At 39.4% G+C, this 20,199-nt stretch overlaps 1 protein-coding gene across 1 annotated transcript in view; it reads right to left on the bottom strand.

Moving 5' to 3' along the window:
* Window positions 1-292: 292 nt before the first annotated feature.
* Window positions 293-20,199, bottom strand: part of SLC1A2 (solute carrier family 1 member 2) — a 95,629-nt gene continuing 75,722 nt past the window's right edge. Inside the window, exons 9-11 of the mRNA XM_086748132.1 lie at window positions 19,186-19,320; window positions 12,761-12,992; window positions 293-9,269 (exon numbers count right to left, since the gene is read on the bottom strand). Coding sequence (XP_086604258.1) covers window positions 9,195-9,269; window positions 12,761-12,992; window positions 19,186-19,320 — 442 coding nt within the window. The 3' untranslated portion in view covers window positions 293-9,194. The remainder of the gene's footprint in view (window positions 9,270-12,760; window positions 12,993-19,185; window positions 19,321-20,199) is intronic.

Genomic DNA, 20,199 nt, shown 5'->3' with positions numbered 1-20,199 from the left:
ACTCTTCTAACATCTCTTCCCACTTCTGTAGACTTCATTGCCAAGAAGTGTAGCTAGTGCATCCTGGCCTTCATGCCAAACGAGCTCAGCTGCAGCTGGCACTCTGGAATATTTGGAGGATACAGTGAGTGGTGAGATTTCTAACACTTTGGCAAAGTCGCATCCATCTTCTACCCTGCCTGCAGTTTTCAGAACAGGCAGCCTGTCACGTCAGACTGCTTTACCTAAACTCCTACCCAAAGCAGTCCCATATTGATCTCAGGCTGACATTAAAACTCACAAATATCAGACGTGAAAATTATGAATCAACATTTATTGATGATATGTACAACACTTTTAGTGAAATATTATATTCACGACTATTTCCAGTAGAGAAAGAATGTCTAGTTTGTTTTATACATGAAAGTTACAGAAATCCGTTCACACCGTAAGAAAGCATTAAAAGCAAAAGACTACCAATCTTTTAAGGAGAAAAGGATCTGAACTACAAAAATAGACTCAGTCTATGAGGCATTCCAACTACAATATACAAGAACAGAGCTCAGAGTTGGGAGAAATTTTATCATCTGCATTCATTAGTTTTTAAACAAACTGTGCTATAGATACTGTACAGTATGTAATTTCAAAATCAGGGCTACTTTTTGAGTGTAAGGAAAAGATCAACCTTAACCTTATCCCTCTTTCTTTTTATCCTTTTTACATGAGACATCTCAAAACATTCCAGCTCTTGCCTGGTCACTTTTCAGAGGTGGCAAGGGATGAAAAAAAGGCAGAGCACAGCACTGTAGTGTGCAATTCATACTGAAGCATCGGAATGGGACTCAGCAAGCAGGATACTTCCCATGCTTTGGGGCCCGATTTTGATCCCTTTCCACTTACAAGGGATGATTCTATTTGTGAGATCCAGGCCCAGGGTATCTAGGAATGAACCAGCTGCTTCTTGCTGTTCCAAGCTCTTTCAGATGAAAACCAGCGCATCTTCGCCCATGAGTGTACCCATCTTTCTCAGAGACTGTTTCTGCCAAGGGGATGAAGTGGAGGTTCCTACTTTGACTTCTTGGGCACTCTGGAGAGAACTGTCAGCCCCTGCTGCCTGCAGCCTTGCACAGTCACAGCCGTGTGACTGCACTTGCTTTGCCGGCGTCTGCGGTCAAGGAGGAACTGGAAGTGACTCAGAGGGATCCTGCGATGCCGTGACGTGACTGGGGGCTGAATGATGCACAGTGCACAGAGTCAAAAGCAGCCAGGGCATCCAGTGGGAATGCAGTTGGGTGGATTTCCCCTTATTCATTGCGCCTACTTAAACAGCGACTTACTAAACTTCTGGTAATAACGAGTCTCAATATTTCAAGCAAACAAGAAGAAAACGAACCAGAAACTAATCACTCTACGTGAACATTAATTCTTAATGTCATATAAACTGCATTCACAAGGCAGCAAACCTATGCTGGGATCGCTTTCACTCACTGCCAGGGAACTACACACATGCAGGTACTAACACACGCCACGCTGATTAGACAGCTGAAAACTAAAATTAACAATTAACATATTTACAAGTAAGTTGGCTGCATACATGATTCTGAATGTCATCAGAACATGATACTCCATAACAGACAGATAAGCAGTTACTAAGCTGTGGAACCTAATCAGATCAATTGCCAAAAGGAAACAAACACAGATACGAATGAAAAACAGAAAGCAGAACAAAATTTTAAAAGACAGTCTAATTTTCTACCATGGCTCAATACACAGAAACCAATAAAATTAAATTAAAGCACTGCTACGCATATTGTATACACCATTTCACTGAAATTACATGTCGATAGCTACATTATCTACACTAAGTGCAGAGAGGCACTGGACATCATGCTTCAAGAAAACGTCAAAACTGGTATCAATAAGATTTTACAGCTATTAGTAACTCAGCACTATTCTACCTGTGGTTCCTATTAAGGTAATAATACCTGGTACGTCTGACTTAAAATACAAGAAGGAGATTAAAATACAAGGGTATATCAACACACTTCCTACATGTATATCTACTAGAAATCTAGTCTTCAAAACCTCAGCAGAATAACGTGGCCCCATAGATTTCTGAATAGTTGAAGAGATACCCAGTATCAGTCACCCTGGGACAGCAGTACTTGCTATTGAATTTTTTCTTTTTTTTGAATCACAGTCAGACCTAGTAGGCCATAAAATATTTTTGTGATATAATTGCTATGAATATTTATATTAATTTATTTTTATTCCTCTAAAAAAACAGTTCTTTGTTTATTAAATAGAAATTATTATAGCCATGGCCTTAATGCCAACAGGTATTTGCCTAATGGAAACAGGTGACCACGACAGAGAAGCAACTCACACTTGTCCTGGTCAAAAAATATAGCGACTGATCTCTTTAAAATGCATAAGAAAGCAGGAGGTATTTGTACAGGTGCTACCCAATTACACTGGTCCCACGGTGGTTTTGTTGGTCCCTTTTCAAGACGGCAAAGGCAGGTGGCCAAATCATGAACTCTTTCCACAGGCTGAACTCATACACACTGCATTGCAGCAAGATGGACCGGGGACCTGAGAACTCTTTTTTTTTTTTTGTTTGCCTGCCCAGATCTCCAGTTTTCTATAAAGTCAGTCAATTATGCATGATCAGATCCTAAGAAAGAACTGCAGGATTTAGCAAAGGTAACACCAGGAAAAATGACAAAAACGAGGGACGATTGCCCAAGACAGTCAATCTAGAAGATTGTTCAGATTATTATAACACTGTTCCATAATGAACTGCAGCATTTAAGGACGTCTTGAAATTCCTATTTGCTTCTTGCATTTTGTGCTTTGTTTATAATTATTCACTAAACATAACACAAAAATATTTCATCGATCCTAAATGTTATAAGAAAACTGGTTTTGTTCTAAGGTACAGATCACCTTTAAAGGATTATCCCCCTACCTTATATGGTCATATAGAAAACATTATAAGAAAATATTAGTGTGTCTGTAAATTACAGATACTAGGTAATTTAGTTCAGTCTACACTGTAGTTTCCAGAGAACAAGTACAAATCTCTAAAACCTGTATTAATAACTAAATCAGTATTAAGCATATAATATTTAACAATATAAATACATATGCAGCTTTTTCTCATGCATTCTACAAGCTAGAGTTCACACCAGATCATAGGAAAGGGGATGTATTTCAGAAAGGAGCAGGATATGTTGGGTGGAAGCGTATGCAATTGTCTTTAAGAAGGAAGGACAACCTGTAGTACACAAGAACTCACAGGGCTCATACAACACACCAACATGGAAATGGTATAATCTACAATACTGACTGCAAAATCAATTTGTAAACACAGTCTGCACACAGTCTTTGAAAAACTGTAGAAAAAAAAATGATACAAAAATCCCTGCAAACTATACTATTTATGTACAAAGCAATACACAGGCACCAGCCAATCCAGGTTGTGTGATGCTGCCTATGGCAGTTTCCCTTCAGGTAATGGTGTGCGCCACAGAGCATCATTAAAAACAATTGCAGGACTCCTGAATTTTGAAAAATCAGACTACAGGATTGGACACTCTGGCATCGATCGGCATTGGTTCTGCAGCAGAACGTAGTTAGGAGTGAAAGGGATCAAAGGCTGGGTGAAGTGAGGAATCTCACAAGTCTTCTTGCCTCCTCAAATCCTGCATTAGCCTGTTGGTTATTTCCATCCTGGCCTAGTAGAGACCTACTTAGTGGCTCAGTCATACGCTCTAGGTTTTTTCAATGTTTGGAGCCTGAGGTTTCCATAAAACTCATAGTTGCACCTGCACGATCACCTTATCTGTTATCAATCCAGTCGTGGGAAGTCACCAGGGTTCCCCCGAGCAGGGGAAGATGTCTCTGGGATGGTGGGCACACGCAAAGGATGGTTCCTCAGAGCCTTGTGCCAGGGAGCCCACTCATACAAGAAGTGAAAGAATTACCAGTACCTGGGCATCAGCAGCGGCTTGACTCGTTCATAGCAGCAGATTTCCATTTAACATCAAATGTGATCAGGAGGAAAAAATGAGGGAGGCACCCGTTGTACAGTCTGTACCCAGGCACTGTTGCTGGGGACTTCACTGGGAGTCCTGCCTTAGCTGGGCAGAACTGTAGAGTCTGTGCTTTGTCCGAGGACCGCAGAGAGACACGGCCTCGGCGTCTATGTGGGAAGAAAGATCAATGACTTGGGAAGGAAGACGTGCTAAGCACATTGTTTCAGGTAAATTGTGAGCAAGAACATAACATTTTCAAAAATAAAACGGTGAAGCAGAACAATTTGTTTACAACTGGACTGCCTTCTTTGACACTTCAGTATTGCAATTCCTTTTTTTTTTTTTCAGTATTTGAAACTACACTCTATATATTATTATTCAAACAAAGGAAATTGGGTAAATATTTTTCTTTCAAAGTCATCAACATGGTTGGAGAGAAGAAAATAAGTCATCTTCCCAAGAGTGCTTTCTGCTGGAAATAGAAGCTTCTACATAGTTTTATATGGTGAATTACAGCTGAGGTGAATTGTCCCAATGGACTATACACCTATGATAATAACACATATGAAAAATATCTTAATCATGGCCTTAGAAATCACAGTAATAAAATCAAGGATAATCTTCTGGCTCATAATAGAGTAATAGTACAGTACATTTTTATAAAGTGCCCTTATTTATCCTTCTGTAAATTAATTCAACTGCAGCAATAAAAATAGACAAATGGAACTTAATGAAAGGAGAAACAGTTACACCTTTACATCTCCACAAAAGGATTCTTCTGAGCCTGGTACTAAAGCTCAGAGCCTTTTTAACGATAATTACAGAAGTGAATGTCAGAGGTGAGGTTTAATACTGCCTGTAGTTTGGGGGATTTGTGCGATTGCTGCTGCGTTGCTACAACAAGGCTGCAACAACACAAGTGAAGGCAAGGAAGCAAAGAACATCCAGGCAGTTGCCAGAATAAATTTGTTCAAGCACTGTTGCTGCATCTTCTGAGATGAACAGTCAGCTCTTCTGAGTATTTACTGCCAGAGAAGTAATGACTCTGGGAGTGATGGAAAACAGATCAGAAATCTATGTTACTTGTACGTTTTATCGTGGCACAAAGTTTGGAATTCCATGTGCTTTGAGAAAGAAATGGAGATCAGCTGTATCTCAGGGAAGAACTGGAAAAAACCATAATGATAGTGATCCTTATTCTTGTGCTGAGTTTTAAAGTCATTGCTGGACTTGTAGCATAGAAACAATTACGCAAAAAAGAACCATCTTGGCAGAAATCTTTTGGATGTGAGAATCAATGTCATTATAAATAGCAGACAAAGCCCATTCGCTAGGATGGGCTTGTGAAATGTCTTATAACTTAACAGAGACAGGAAGGGACTTGATCTTTTCTGGAAGCCTGTGACACCCACAGATTTCAGTGGGACTTTCATGTAGTCAGTGCATTGCGGGCACAGATTTTACTACAGCAAACACAGTTTTTCAAAGACATATTGAGTCTCTCACCGATTCAAATGGAAGAAGCACATCCCATCACACGGTTCAAATGCCTTATCCCCTACCCTACCTATCTGAAGCACCCTCGTGTACAAGACCCACACGTGTTTCTTACAATGCTGGTGCAGCCTTTGTCTTCTAAGGGAAGGAATGAAGAAACAAATTCAGTAGCAAAGTGCTCCACTCCTTCTGTAGCTTGAATGTACAGTGTGCTTTAGTTTCAAGGAACAGATATTAAGAGAATACCGACGTAGCTTCAGCAGTAAATGTTTAAAGCAAATGCATGAGCATGTACTTTACTAAGCATGCAATTGAGTCTCTGCCTGGTCCAGACTTTGCCATGTGCCAGTGTGCTGTCAGCAATCCAAAAGGCAAAGGCTACCACAGCTGCACAGACAAGGGTGGGGGGAACTGACAGAGCAGCAAACAAGATGAAAAAAAGGAAAGAAATGTTAATTTGTTTAGGAACTACAAAGAAAACACTGTCCACTGTGCTCTTCCTTTAACTTTGCTGCCCCAGCACTGCGAGCAAACACAAAATATTTGCCAGATACAAATTAGTCCATCAGCACTCCTGGTGAAACTAAAGAGAGACCAGCCAGTAACCAGCATCGCCTGCTGAAACAACCCTGTATTAGCTGAAGTGGCCAGTCTCTGGGTTATTTTCTGTTTATTTAGTTAAGTAGCAACCCAGCCTCATGTGGAATGAGCAAATTGAGAAATGCAAGCCAAGAGTGACTTACATTTTCCCAGAGAAATGGAAAACTTTTTGATGGTTAAATACAGTGTAGTGCTGGAGTAACACTGTATTAAATATTCAGTCAGGCTAAAAGCAGAGGAGTTTACCAAAACCAACATTTCTCCTTCTCCCACATCCACATTTAAATAGAGAAATACCATCGTAATTATCTTCTGAAACGTCCCTGAGTTACTGTATCTACAGAATTACTATTTTAAAATCACAGTTTGCTATTCTAGTCCTATCAAAAGACCCAAAGTTATCCTCCCTTATGTGGGTGGGGTCTCTCTAGCATCTCATTCCTTCCTCCCCTAGTCTCCATCCAAAGGAGCACTCTTCAAAGGACAGTACATCCCAAGTGGATAAGCGTGAGCATATTCTAAGTGTTTCTCAATATGTAATTTTGTGGAGCTGCCCAGTCACATGTTGCTGGTATTTCTGTTTGTTTCCAACTGCTTAACAGTTTCAAATGACAGCTAAACGTGTATGGACGAGTTTTCCAAACCTACTTTCAAAGCAAGCAATCGGTGTGGCTGCTCCTAAGAAACTGCTACAGTGAAGAGGATGAAAAGTCATCTATTAACGGGCAAGTTGTGCCACGAAACAGCTCGGGAATCCTCGATATAAACCGGGTTAAACACCACATGTTATTCTTGGATGTAGCTACCATCCAAGTCACAGCAAATTTCATTTGATGTGAGCCAGCACCCTCAGAGTAGGGAATGTTTTAAAGTACCTACACATCACCCTAGGCAGATTTCTGGCACAGAACCCAGTGGTAAAAATGTCCTTGCGTGCAAATTGGGAGAAGCAGCAGCTAGCTCCAGGTTAACTCTGGATATGCTAATACCAATGACTGAAGAAAAGAGAAAGACAACCTGCCTACCGCTTCTCTGAATATCCTACAATTCCATCCCTCACCAAAAAAAATCCTTAAAATGCTTCAGGAGGCCTCTGGAAAAGGTCCCCACCTGCAGAATTCACAGTGGCTCAATATTTGTTAAATTAGATAGGCCGTTTTGCTTAGGATTGTAGCCATGGCATGCAAGTGAGGACAAAAATACAATGGCAAGAAAAATATTCCACGATGAGAAATGCTTAAATGAGGGACACTCTGACAATGGACTTAATCTTGCACACCATTAATCATGCAAGTAGCCTTGGCTGGCTCAGGCCTGTGTGCATTTCTGGAGATATTTATATGAATGCAGACGAGCAAAAGCAGGTTATATTTATATTTTAACGGCTTCTACAGAGCCAAATACCACTCTACAGTTAAACACATTAGTCCCGTTTAAACCCATGACGGTGTCTGAGCACAGACACTGAATGGCCTGATTCCATAAATGTTTCAACTCTGTTTTCTGCCATTTTTAAATTCACTGTATGCTCATATTCTGATTCATTCTGAGAACCTCTGAGAGGTCTGCCAAAAATCGCACAAAGGTTGTTCTGTGGGCAGAGCCTCCCAAGGCCACGTGGCTCAGCTTTGCTATAGAGCATTGCTAATGGCATTCACCAGTGTCTTAAAATTGCCGAGTATTAACAAGCACCTTTAAAAACACTTCACAGGGTGATTATTGTGACTGTAATTTCTTCTGACAGGATGATTCAGCTATACTATGTTGACAAAACACCACCTCATTAATTCAGATGCCACATGCTCTAAGAAACATTTCTCTGACATTAGAGAGTTATATTAATTGTTACTCTGCAAAAGAGAGAGAGAGAGAGATGTATATTCAATGTAGTGGTCTAAATCCTGAAATTCTGGTTTATTCTTCATTCAGACCTATTCCTGGCCAAATTCTACTAAGCTCATATGGAATTTGGCTTAGCAACAAATCAGGATTTAGCCATTCTCTGAAATATGACATATACTTGAAAGACGGCTTCCACTTCATACCAGTTGCTACTGATGATCACATCAAAAACTCAGTTTCTTAGAACCTGTTTACAGCTCATTATCAAGTACCCAATCATGACATCTGTGATCAATCTTATTAGCACCTTACTTGAGCAGTCCTGTCCACATGAGGAATCCGTCTGACATCAGTGGAGCAGGGTGATTAGTAAGGTGCTACCTACTTTGAGTAAGAATGGCATAACTGAGCCCATGGTATTCTGTATTTTGTACATCAGGCATAGATTTAGCAAAGGAACTACCACCCCTGCAATAATACCGCCTTGGATTATATGATGCATTATGGTGACAAAGCAGCACAGCCCCATCAGAAAACAAAGGCTGCACTTGCCCTGGGACAGCTGATAAAAACACATCTCATGCACATATAAATCTAAGGTCTTGCCTGCATGCTACGTATTAGTTGTACTGATCTAACAAAATGTTGGGAATAATTTATTGACTTCTATATATTAATCTTGCCCCTGGATCTAAGTTCAATTTAAAGTACAACTAGGCACAAAAATACAGTGCTTGTTATTATTAAAACAAACAAATCTTTATGGACATTTTCAAAAGGTATTTTAGCCATACAGTGCTAAAAAGATCAGGTATGCCACAAGAGTCACCAAAACACTTGGAAGTTTATGTGGTGTTTTGTTTCTCTTGTATTTGTGACCCTGAGTCTCTGTAGTGAACCGTACTGGCACTTTGATCTTCCCGTTTTGCAGCAGTTACATTCGCTGTGTCTTGAATGAAAGGGGAGGCGCGTGAGAGCCCATTGCACTGCATGGAGGATTCTCCAGCTGCATCATCCAAACAGTAACACAAGGGAGACAGATGGTTATGGATCATTGCTTGGCAAAGACACTACAATGACTTGATGAGATCTTTGCTAAGTTTCAGTTAAGAAATTAAGTAAGCAGAAACTGTAGATATTAAATAGAAAAAAAAGAGAGATCTTCTTTAATCGTGGAATCTTTTGCCAGAAGATAGCTTCAGGGCTTATTAAAGATGGAGCTAGGAATCTCTTCCCTTAGTTTTCACGTTTCCAAGGCTCTTCTTCAACAACACTGAAGTCTGCAGATTTGCCATTGGTTGCCAGTGTTACCTGCAAGTAATTATCATCAACAACCGACTTAAAGGCCAAGGCACTTGGACAAGAAAAATAATGAGTTTTATACGGAAGATCATGATATTTACAGGAATTACATACACAATGTCTTATTATCCATGTAAAAGGTATTTATTCAGCATTCACAACACTCCCAAATAGTGAAACTCCTGTTCATTTATTATACTGACTAGAAAACATTAGCAGTAGAAAAAAAGTTCCATATTTTCTTAGCCTTTGCTGTAGTTTTAAAAAAATAAATATTTCAGATTCTACTCCTTTCTATCTCCTATAGATTTCTCTGATTCATTTCAAAAACATGTTACTTTTTTAATGTAGGACGTCATATTTTTTTTTTCAGTGGACTTCCTTAGCAAAGCAGGATAGCTGATGCATGGACATTAAAAATATGCAAGGCCAGAATAATCATACATATGTATCTACACAAACTCACCGACAATTACACCACCTTTAAAGAAATGAAAGAAAAGATAGGCTGTGAAAGTATTGTTCACCGTACCACTATTTATAACAACGTAATAAAAGACCAAAAATTCATAGTAACGCTATGTTTGTCTCACACAAAGTACAGCAAAACATCACTCTTGCTTGTAAAGATATGTGCTATTTTTTTTTTTTCGGTTTTAAGTATGGTAGAAGAGCTACAGTGATCTACCAACTCACAGTAAACACTGGCCAGTACATTGTATCCCAGAAATCCCTATAAATAAACCCATGCTTCAAGAAAGATAGCTCCAGCCAAATGATTTAAAAAAATTTTAAAAAAATAAAATATCAATTTAACTTTACAAAAGTGATCTAGATCTTTAGAATTGTGAGAGAACCTTTCATTTACTTCTAAATGGATGGCTCGCTCTTTCCTAACTTACCTTGTAAGTTAGCATCCTCAGCTTCAAATGAAAACTTAAAGACAGAGCTGAAATTCCCCATGCTGGATAAACTGGATGCATGGAAGCATTGGGACATGGAAACATGACAAAATGCACTGATTTTTGAAACAAAGTCAAGCCTTTTCTTAGAGAATTGAAAGGGGGGAAACATGCAAATACAGGAATGAACAACTTACTGAGATATGAAAATCACATAGAGTCATGTGAAATATGATAATAAAAAAATACAAAAATATCGTGCATAACAACCACTCTACCCACATATAAAGGTGAACTACTTATTAAAAATATACATAGACCATGCAAAATTATAACATATTAGCGTTATACATGGAATATATTACAGAAAGTAAATGGAAAGCACGTGCTAGTAGATTAGCTTTTCCACATTCTGACCAGAGTTGCAGTGAGCTTTTCAACCCACCAGTGCGTTTGACAGGATGAAGAGATACCTCTTCAGATTTAACAGCTGGCTGTTTTAAAGCCCCAAATCCTACACTCCGTTGCTTTTGCTACTCTACCACTTGGGAGCTGTAGACCACTTCAACATGATCCAAATGCTTTGCAAACATCAGCATATATTCATAGCTTATAACTTAGGCCATAACACCACATCCTTTTGGCAGCTTGCAGACAGACACATGGAGAAGACAAGTGACCTGCTCAAGTCAGTCTTGTACTCCAGTAAACCCTGGCTCTTTCACGAGTTTGAAAGTGCAAAATGAGATCACAAGCAGAGCAAACCTAAAACAACGAAAAAGGACAAATATTTCTAGCCCATAAATCACTGGTCCCAACTAAAAAATGTGCATAGGATGACATATCACACTGTTAATCTATGTTTTTGAAGTAAGGTAATGCCTCAGCTGAGGGAAATGATACGAGAAACTGAAGGAGAAAATAAAGTGCAGCAAGTATTGCATCAATGGGCTGCTAGTTTCTAGCTTGACTTGGATCTCTGCGCAAAACTGAGAGACTGGAAAGAGATAAAATTACCAGTATTCAGCTCCTGAACCTGATTCAGACTGACACATGGTAGCTGAATTTGTCTTAAACCCACTGAAATTAGCATAGTCTATTTCACTGAAAAAGTTTTCCAAAAGGAGTTAACCAAAAAGTGTGTGTGTGTGCACATGCTTATTTTTAATGAAAAAATCTTTTATCAAATGAGGTCTTTCTTTTCAGGGAGCTTCTTTTTGTCTTCAGTTTTTTATCTCGTGTGTCCCTTCCTTTTTTGAGAAATACAAATTAATGACAATTTTAAATTTAGTGTAAGCATGTATTCTCTTTGCATTTCAAATTTTTTTTTCTTTATTTTTTCTCATGGAAAAAAAGTGGGTCAGAAGAGGAAGGGGAGAGCCATATCAAAACAAAATGTTTGTTTTAACTTTTTAAAAAATAATTTTATTAAAAACTTGGAAGATTCAGGGAAAAATTGAAAGTTGATAAAATGAAAGTTTTTTCTTTCCTGAATTCAGTATTACTTTTTCCCCTGGAAATTCACGTTTGGCCTGACATTATCTAGAAGTAAGCATTAGAAAAAATATATTTTAATGAATATGTCCAGCCAGGCTGGAGAGAGGTGAAAGTGATAGAATAGGATTTATATTTCAAATATATATGGTGATCTGCTAATGGATGTAGCGTAGTCTTTCACAGTTAAGATATTGGCTCAGCTGTGGCAACTGGAAGATGCAAGAGAATCTGTTTGGATAAATGGCTGAGGTCGGCTCATGGCAAATTCACTGTGTCAAAGACAGTGTACAGGATCAGATCAGAGTATTAATAAAAAAAAAACCACAAAAGACTACGAAATGAAAAGTTCCAGCTTGTTTCACTCCTTTTCTCCTCCTTTTCAAAAACTCCCTCTTGATTTTCAACTGCCCTGTCCTAGTGGTGGGTGCTTAGTAAACTTTTAACCACTAACCTCCTCAGCTGTCCTCTCATTCAACTGGTGGGGTTTCTCAAGCTCACTTTGTTCTGATCAAGACATTATTATTACTGTTAATAATCCATGTTAGTTACAGCAAGGGTTAGAGGAAGACTATGGCCTTTGTGTCTTAATGACTCGGGAACGATGACGGAAGCAAAGCGTAAGCATGCTGCATGAGTGCAGGAGCATTCTGATGCTAAAGTGCATTCAACATGTCCATCTCTGAACAGCATATCATGGAAGGCAGTCAGCAAATAACAACACCTGTATCTGAATTGCAGCTATCCTTCATTTCGGTTGGCAATTAAGTTCTCTGTTGCCATAGAAAATTAAGTAAATGTCCATAGAAGGTGATGCCATATTCTCTGCGTCTTGGCATATTCCATAATACGCTGCATCTTGTCTTTTGATATGTAAACAACGTACATGATTTTTTTCCCTCAAATCACAACTTTTAAGAAGAGTGCAAAAAATTGTCTTTTGAACTGCTCAAATTCATTCAAAATGTCTGGAGTTCATGGACCTTGTTGTCACATTGTTATTTGCAGAACGATTTGAAAAATACATGCAGGTTAAAAAAATAAGAGAAAATAAAGCATGCACTGCTATATACATGTCTCAATATCCATAAATGTGAAAGGTACCTTGCACTCATCTACTATGACTGAGTTGTGAGGTGCAAAAACACATTGGTTTGAGTTGTTTTCCCTATGATTTTTCATGTCATCATAGATTGACTGAGTCTTGGTCATTTCAATGTCTTCGTGCCCTTTATGATGGGAATCAATGGTGTCAAGTTCTGCCTTGGAAAGGTGGTAGACAATGCCAGCACCAAAGGAGTCCCCCACTACATTGACTGACGTTCTCATCCGGTCCCTAGAAAAGAAGCAAAAGGCAGAGGATGAATGGCATGAGAGGAAGAAAAGGTAGGGCACGGCAGCCCTGTTAATGTTGCAGTTACTACATTTATTTCAGAAAGTTTAAGGCATCTTTAGAACAGAAACATGGGAGCTTTCAAGTGAAATTGAAAAACTTGCTTTCCCAGGAGACTTGTTGAGACAGGAAGGATGTGCAAACTCCCATGTCCCAGCTGCTCACACTCATGAATTTTGGCAAAGAACTTGCGCTAGAGACACAGCCAAACTGCAGAGCTGTGCTTGACTGAGATCTGTACAGTGCCTGCTTCTGGAGCTGGAGGTTTTACAGTCGGGGTGCCAGGCTCACATCATTGCCCGTTGTTTAATCTGAATTTATCGGAGCACTGAGCTTAATGCAGCCAGAGAAAAGGATTTTGGATCTGATGAAGTGTTGTCATTTCTGGGATGGATTAACAAATGGCCTCTCCCTTTATTCTCAGTGAGCAAACTCTGGGGAAAAAATTGTCTGAAATATCTCCATAAGGTTCAAGCCATCTCCTGGCACCATCTTTTACAGATGGTCGTCTGTTAGCACGGCAGCATGCCCACTCACACTGCTGTATGCCAGAGCTCGGCATATGAGCCAACCAAATATAGGTCATGGCCTACAAAATGACGAGCCCGTGACAGCATTTCAGTAACGAGTGCCCCTCGTTGTAGGAGGATGCCAACAGAGGCTCACACGCTTCATTACACAGAAATGTGTTTGTTGGCTCTTCCTGGACGGGATGCCATTGGAGAGACACGCCACCTTTTTCCTCTCTTGTTTTCAGAGTGTAGCTCTATCCAGCAGCAGTGAACTCATGGTTGTGGATTTTCCCTGATTTCAGAATTCTGCTCCAAACCTGCCCAAAATTCTGCAGAAATGAGAGACGGTCTTAGAGAGCACTGCAGGACTATGGGCTCTTGCTATCTTTCCTACCGCAGGTAAGCTGTACTACACATGTTGAAACAATTTACAATCTAAATTGCCTCTTCATATCTGAATTAAACTTAAGACTCCTTAAAACCTCCTGACTGAGGGTTGCAATTTAAAGCTACTGCAGCAACTGTGTCTAGCTTTGTCAAACAGGTCAGAGAAGCGATTACACTGAGTAATTCTCAGAGGTATATCCACGAAGAATCATTTGCACAAGACGGGCAGGTTGAACAGTGTGGACATTTGCCAAGTAAGAGAAAAGCCAGCATGTAAGACGGCATTTCCCATGACAGTGATTAATTTGAAAACACCCTTTCTAGTATTTCTGGTACTAAATTTGTGTAACATCTCATTTTCCTCTAGAACACTGGGGGGAAAAATGCTAAATATATAAACTCCAAACTGATAAACATTCATTACACATGCCTATTCATGGCCATACAAACATTTGCACCCTTTTCAGCATCTTTGCTCTAAATAGCAGTAAATCTGCCTTTCCCAGCTGTCAGGCTGTATTCCATTTCAAGTTTCTCCTCTCCCTCTCTACATTACCATGCTTACATATTTGGAGATTATGGTGTACTATCTTAGTTGAGGCAGTTCATTTTTTTTTTTTTGTCGTCAAAAGAATACCCAGAAGGAAAAAAAACTCCTCCAATAATCCCCCTGAAAAACAAACAACCCAACAACCCATAGGAGGAAAACATCCTTCCAATTTTCCTTCACACAAATTAAATTATTTATACAGTTCTCATCCCATGTCTGTGAAGAGTGTTTTAAAACTGGTCAGAGTGGCAGAATAGGAAAATATGACTTTCCAAGTGTAATTTTTAATTAAGACTATTTGAACCTGGCAATATAGCTCCACAAAAAGAACACCTGCTTAATTTTTTTAATGAGTGGTATTACATTCTGAAAGGAGTTATTGGTGCCAGATGATGGAGGGATCATATAGAATGCCAAAAAGCAAGGTGGAGAGAATACATAAATATAATGAGGCACAATTCAAATTCTGAAAGGGTCATTTGAGGACATGCTGCAGCCCATATACATGTCCTACTAGCCAGGAGATTCAGCAATACAAACTGAACACTGCTGCAGAACACGCTATAGTGCGTGAGCCCAAGTAAACAACTAAGGTCCTTACAACAGAAAGGACAAAGTCTTGGCTGTCAGGAATCAACAGCAAAGTGCCACTAACCTCTTTTGGCCCAAAGAACACCCTAAGAAGAATAAAGAAGACTGTACTTACTCTTTTGTCAAAAACAACCAAGCAATTAATTCCAGCTATGCTGTAATGATGTAAACAAAATCAATAGAGGAAAGTTGGAGTCTCGTAACTGACTTGCCCCAACACAGGTCCATAACAGCTTCTAAGAGGAATAATGGGACTGAAAGTCAAAGTTCTCTCTGAAAAGCCAACTCAACATCTGGTAAGAATGGGCTTTGGAATAATTGGGAAATAATTCTTTAAATCCTGATAAGAGTTAATGCCTAATTTCCTCAAACTGGCATAAATCAGAACTGGAAGCTTAACAATGTAGATGAAAGCAATAGAAATGAGAGGAGCTGAATCAAGCCCCCTTGTTATTAATGTCATAGCACCCATACAGCATGCTAGTATGCAAAAAAAGTTATTCCTGTGCCCTGAAAACTTGAAAACCCGGTATATCAACCTTACTAGATTTTATAAAGGAGATTAAAATCTTAGCACACCTGCTAAGTCAAAGACCACGTGACATGTATAACTTGCCTTACATCTTCGTCATTATAGGAAAGAGCTCCTGTCTTCTATAGTTTAATTCCATTTATATAAGGCCCTCTCCATAACATCCAGATGTCAACTGGGTCTGAGTATCCTGAATCTAGATCTAAGCCAAGCAACCAAGTCAGAACTCAGTTCATCTTTTTCTGATTTACTGAATGAAGGTTTAAATACCAGATCAGCCATCCAAGCCCATTTTCTCTAATTCCTCTCTCTTCACTGCAAAATAACACTGTATTTGAGGTTGTGCTATGATATTTGCCAGGCTTGTCAGTCTCACATATGGAAAGCAGCCAGCTTCTGGCTAGAGGAAAAGGAGCTGGTTTTATTCCAGCTGTTGGCATATAATTACTGTCCTATTAAATGTCACTGCTGTGTTGTGCTTAGTTTTAAACCGAGAAACTGTGAGAGTTGTGAAATCTTGGGAAACTTGCTTGGTGTAAGAGCTCACACTGCATATGTATGCGTGGGAAGGGGAAACGTTGAGCAACCTGATCTCTAGATATTGGAGAGGCTTGAGAAGAAATCAATACAGAAACCTTTTGGCTACAATTTGCAGGAGAGAGTGCCAAGTTTAAGGACAATCAAAAGTCAGCTTTGTGTTACACCAGGACTAAACTGTGCAAAACTAGTTTCAGATGATGGTAGTATTGTAAAATCAATTGATGTTCTATACTTTCTTTCATCAGAAACATTGAAAAACTCATAAAGTAGGACATTTTCTAATAGCTTTCATTATCTGGAATCGAAATGTTGTAAAAGAGCTATTCTAAATATTTCTACATGGCTGTTTGCATTTATACTCTGCTTCCAGAAAAGGGGCTGGAATTGGGTCTTAAATATTTTATTACCTTTCTCTTCTATATTCTGTTAGAAATACTGCTGTAACATTATTTGATCATCTAAAGAAAAGGAAGAAGACAATGTTTGTAAGCAAAAAAAAAATAAAGTCTTTTTATGACCTTTCGTTTCAGACATTCTTTAGGTCTGGTTTGTGTGCCCAAAAGCTTGCTCAAAAGTTGGCTTATGTGCCTTTTCTCAACATCAGCAATGTCAGCAGCATCATTTTCCATATCATTTCCATTAGATCACTCTGGCTACCACAACACAACTACTGGAAGATGGAAAATAAAGCTATTAACTGTTGACATAGGTTAATTAGCACAGCACTTCCACCAAAAAAACTTTGTCTTAACTTTGCAGCACTAGTGGCATGACACAGAGCTTTTCATCTCCTTTTTTATCTCTTTTCCCTCTGCCTTTCAATTCTGAATCATGCTGCAATCACACTGCTGAGTGTTGGGCCAGAAGGATCCAAACCCAACAGTTATGCTGAAAGGTTCTGTTGCCTGGCATTTATTTTGGAAAGATACCTTGTAATATTTCTTTCAGAAGTACTATCCTTCCTATACTTACATTCATTACTGTTACATCTCCACAGTACAGATGTTTTTATTTCCTAAGCAGGGTTGAACGAGCCAGTGCTAAGAGCGTTGCGAAAGCCGAGCCTGAAACGCAACACCCACTAGTGGATCAGAATGGCTGGTAAACTCGCAGCTCGGAGGTTTGCTAGTGTGGGCAGAGCTTCTCAGTCCACAGGAATATTTTAAAATGACATTTCCCTAAAAAAACAAACAAACCACAGGCTCCTTTTGCGCATCCTCCTACCAGCTGCAGAAACCGACCTATTTGCCTTACTTTGAGAGCCAGCAAAAACATATATTTAAAATTAGTATGCACCTCCCTTTTGCTCTCCTCCTCCCAGCTGCAGATTCCTATGCTACTTTCCCATTTTCAACCATGACCTCATAAATATAACAAACCCACAGAATATCACTTTTTTCCTTATGCCAGCTGTACTCTGACTGCTGAACCCTGCCTCATTTCACCGTTCTGAGTCATGATACCATGTTATTCAGTTATATATAAAATATGTAAGTAATCTTTTCCCTTGGCCTTCCCAAGCTGTAAATTCCTTTCATTTTTACCTGAAGCAGAAATCGGAACTGCATGCTATTCTTCACAACTCTTAGTGACAAGATAGGTAATAAGAGATAGAACAGGTTGCCCAGGGAGGTGGTAGATGCCCCATCCCTGGAAATATTCAAGGCCAGGCTGAACGGGGCTCTGAGCAACCTGATCTGGTTGAAGATGTCCCTGCTCCTTGCAGGGGGATTGGACTAGATGGCCTTTGAAGGTCCCTTCTGACCCAAACTGCTCTATGATTCTATTAATACAGCAGTAGATCCAAAATACATATTAGAGGATTGACCAAGTTCTTTAATTCCTCTCAATAAGCCAAAAGATAATGACAGAAAAATAATTTTCTATTTTATCTTCACATTCTCAACTCTGCTATTCCTTCTTGCATAATTGTAGTCGTCTATCTGGGACTGAAAGCTACCACAAGCAGGCAGCTGAGGCTGCTAGTGTAGGAGGAATGCACAAATAGTACAGATCGGTACTTACATCTCCCCTTCTGGGCACCACAGCTGGCACAACAGAAACATATGTCCTTACTACGTAAAAGAATATTAGGGGAGATGGTTGCTGACCAGAATATACTGTGCTGCAGCAGTACAGGACAATATAAAAGCCTCTAGAGGCTGGTTCAACTTGGAGGACTACTGAGTCCCCATCAGCTCTGCACAGGTGACAGAAAGATACCTACATTGTCAAATGACAACATCAGAAAGAATGAGGCTTGGCATATGCTCTGCCTATATTTACATCTTCTGTATTCAAATGTTGAAGAACAAAAGCCCTGGAAAACTATCTGTAGTTTAGCTGTTTCTTGTCAGAGGACCTGCAATGGCACTGAAGGACTTTGATCTCAAGTCCTTGAAAATCAAAGTCAGTCTTTCCAGTTTGGAGGATCTGTCAGTAAAATCAAACTACAGAATCACCTTCTCTCCTTCTGTTTGCTTTGTCTTTGTTTTATATCCTGCTCTAGAACAGTTTCTTTCTTAAAAGTATTTTATTTTCTTATATACAAAAAAAAATAGACTTTCCCCACTACGAGCACAAAACATTTGATACTACAAATGTCCAAATCACCCTGTAACTTGCTGACAACATCCTGATGGAACATGCATTTTCAGCATTCATCCTTAATTTTAGACCACAACTATAAGAAACAGAGATATGAAAGCAAAGCTCGTAAAATTGCTCTTGAGTTATGTCTGTGATGGAAAGGCATCATTAGGAAGATGAAAATACGTCAGCATGAGCCCAAGGGTCTTACAACAAGATCCTTGGCTCATAGAAACTGACTTCAGTAGGTCTGTAAGAATTTGCACCAGCTGAGAAGCTGCTTTCAGTGTCTGCTGCTTCATCAAGTAACCTATTTCCTTCTTTGCTTCATCTGTAGAGGAGAGTCTTATAGTTCTTTAAAATCAACAGCTGAAAAACTCTACAGACAAGCATTGCTTCACTACTGCACTGAGCAGTGCAGTCAGCACAACTTACAAAAGCCAGTCAACAGCAACAAGCAAACTGATGTCCTGGGTAGGAAGACCCACTGCAGTAAGGATCAGAAGCATAGTGACAAGTCCCGCGCTGGGAATACTGGCAGCTCCAACACTTGCAAGGGTGGCGGTCAAACTGCAAAAACAAAAATCAAATAGGCAGGAAGAGGAACGTACACTTTCATTGCATACTCATGTGACCATTAGAAACATCTTATTTTTAATGAGTTTTTCCTAGAAAACTAATGACTATATGATAAATCATGGTAAGCTCAGACCATAGTTTTCACACTTGTGTTTCTCCAAAAATACTTATTAAGGGAGGCGAGATCTATGGGGTTTGATCTGAGAGTGGTAAGAGAGTTGTCTGAGAGTTTTAAGTTCCATAAGTTGGTTGTGGCATTCAAATCTTTGGCCTGATGTTGTTTTCTGAGCTCTACCAACACATCCAGTGTGCCGAGTCCTGAGTTTTGATCATCCAGACTTGCTTAAGTTTGGTGGGTACAGGCTGAATTTCCAGAGTGGTTAACTTCTGTACTCAAGGACTGAATAGCAAGGTAATGGCTGAGAGAAAGCGGTTATTATCAAGTCCAGAAGTCTTGGTATCCAAAACTCCCACAGTACAAGCCAGTGGGGAACCAAGTCTAGATAGAAATCATCCCAGATGAAAAAGTAACTTTCATCTGATTGTTTCATAAATCCAAACCTGTCTTTGTTTTTGCCTCTCTTATTTTCTGATGAAGGCCAGTAGAGTAAATGTGCTGTGCTACAAATGTTTGTAAAAATACAACACAGACCATAACAAATATCAACATCACTGGGCAATCCTATGAAGAATGGAAAACAAATTTGCCAGAGAACAAGCCAAGGGGAGAGAAGGAGAGGCAGAGGGAAGGAAAGGAAAAAGGAAAACAGAAAAAGGGAAAAAGAACAAGGAAAAAGGAACAAGAAAAGAAAAAGTTATCTCTGTCTTTTTAAACACAAAGATTAGTAGCACGGTTGTAATTCTGTGGGT

This window comes from Chlamydotis macqueenii, chromosome 5 (genome assembly GCF_036417535.1).
Source record: "Chlamydotis macqueenii isolate bChlMac1 chromosome 5, bChlMac1.mat, whole genome shotgun sequence".
NCBI lineage: Eukaryota > Metazoa > Chordata > Aves > Otidiformes > Otididae > Chlamydotis > Chlamydotis macqueenii.
This window is presented reverse-complemented; position numbering and strand designations above follow the sequence as displayed.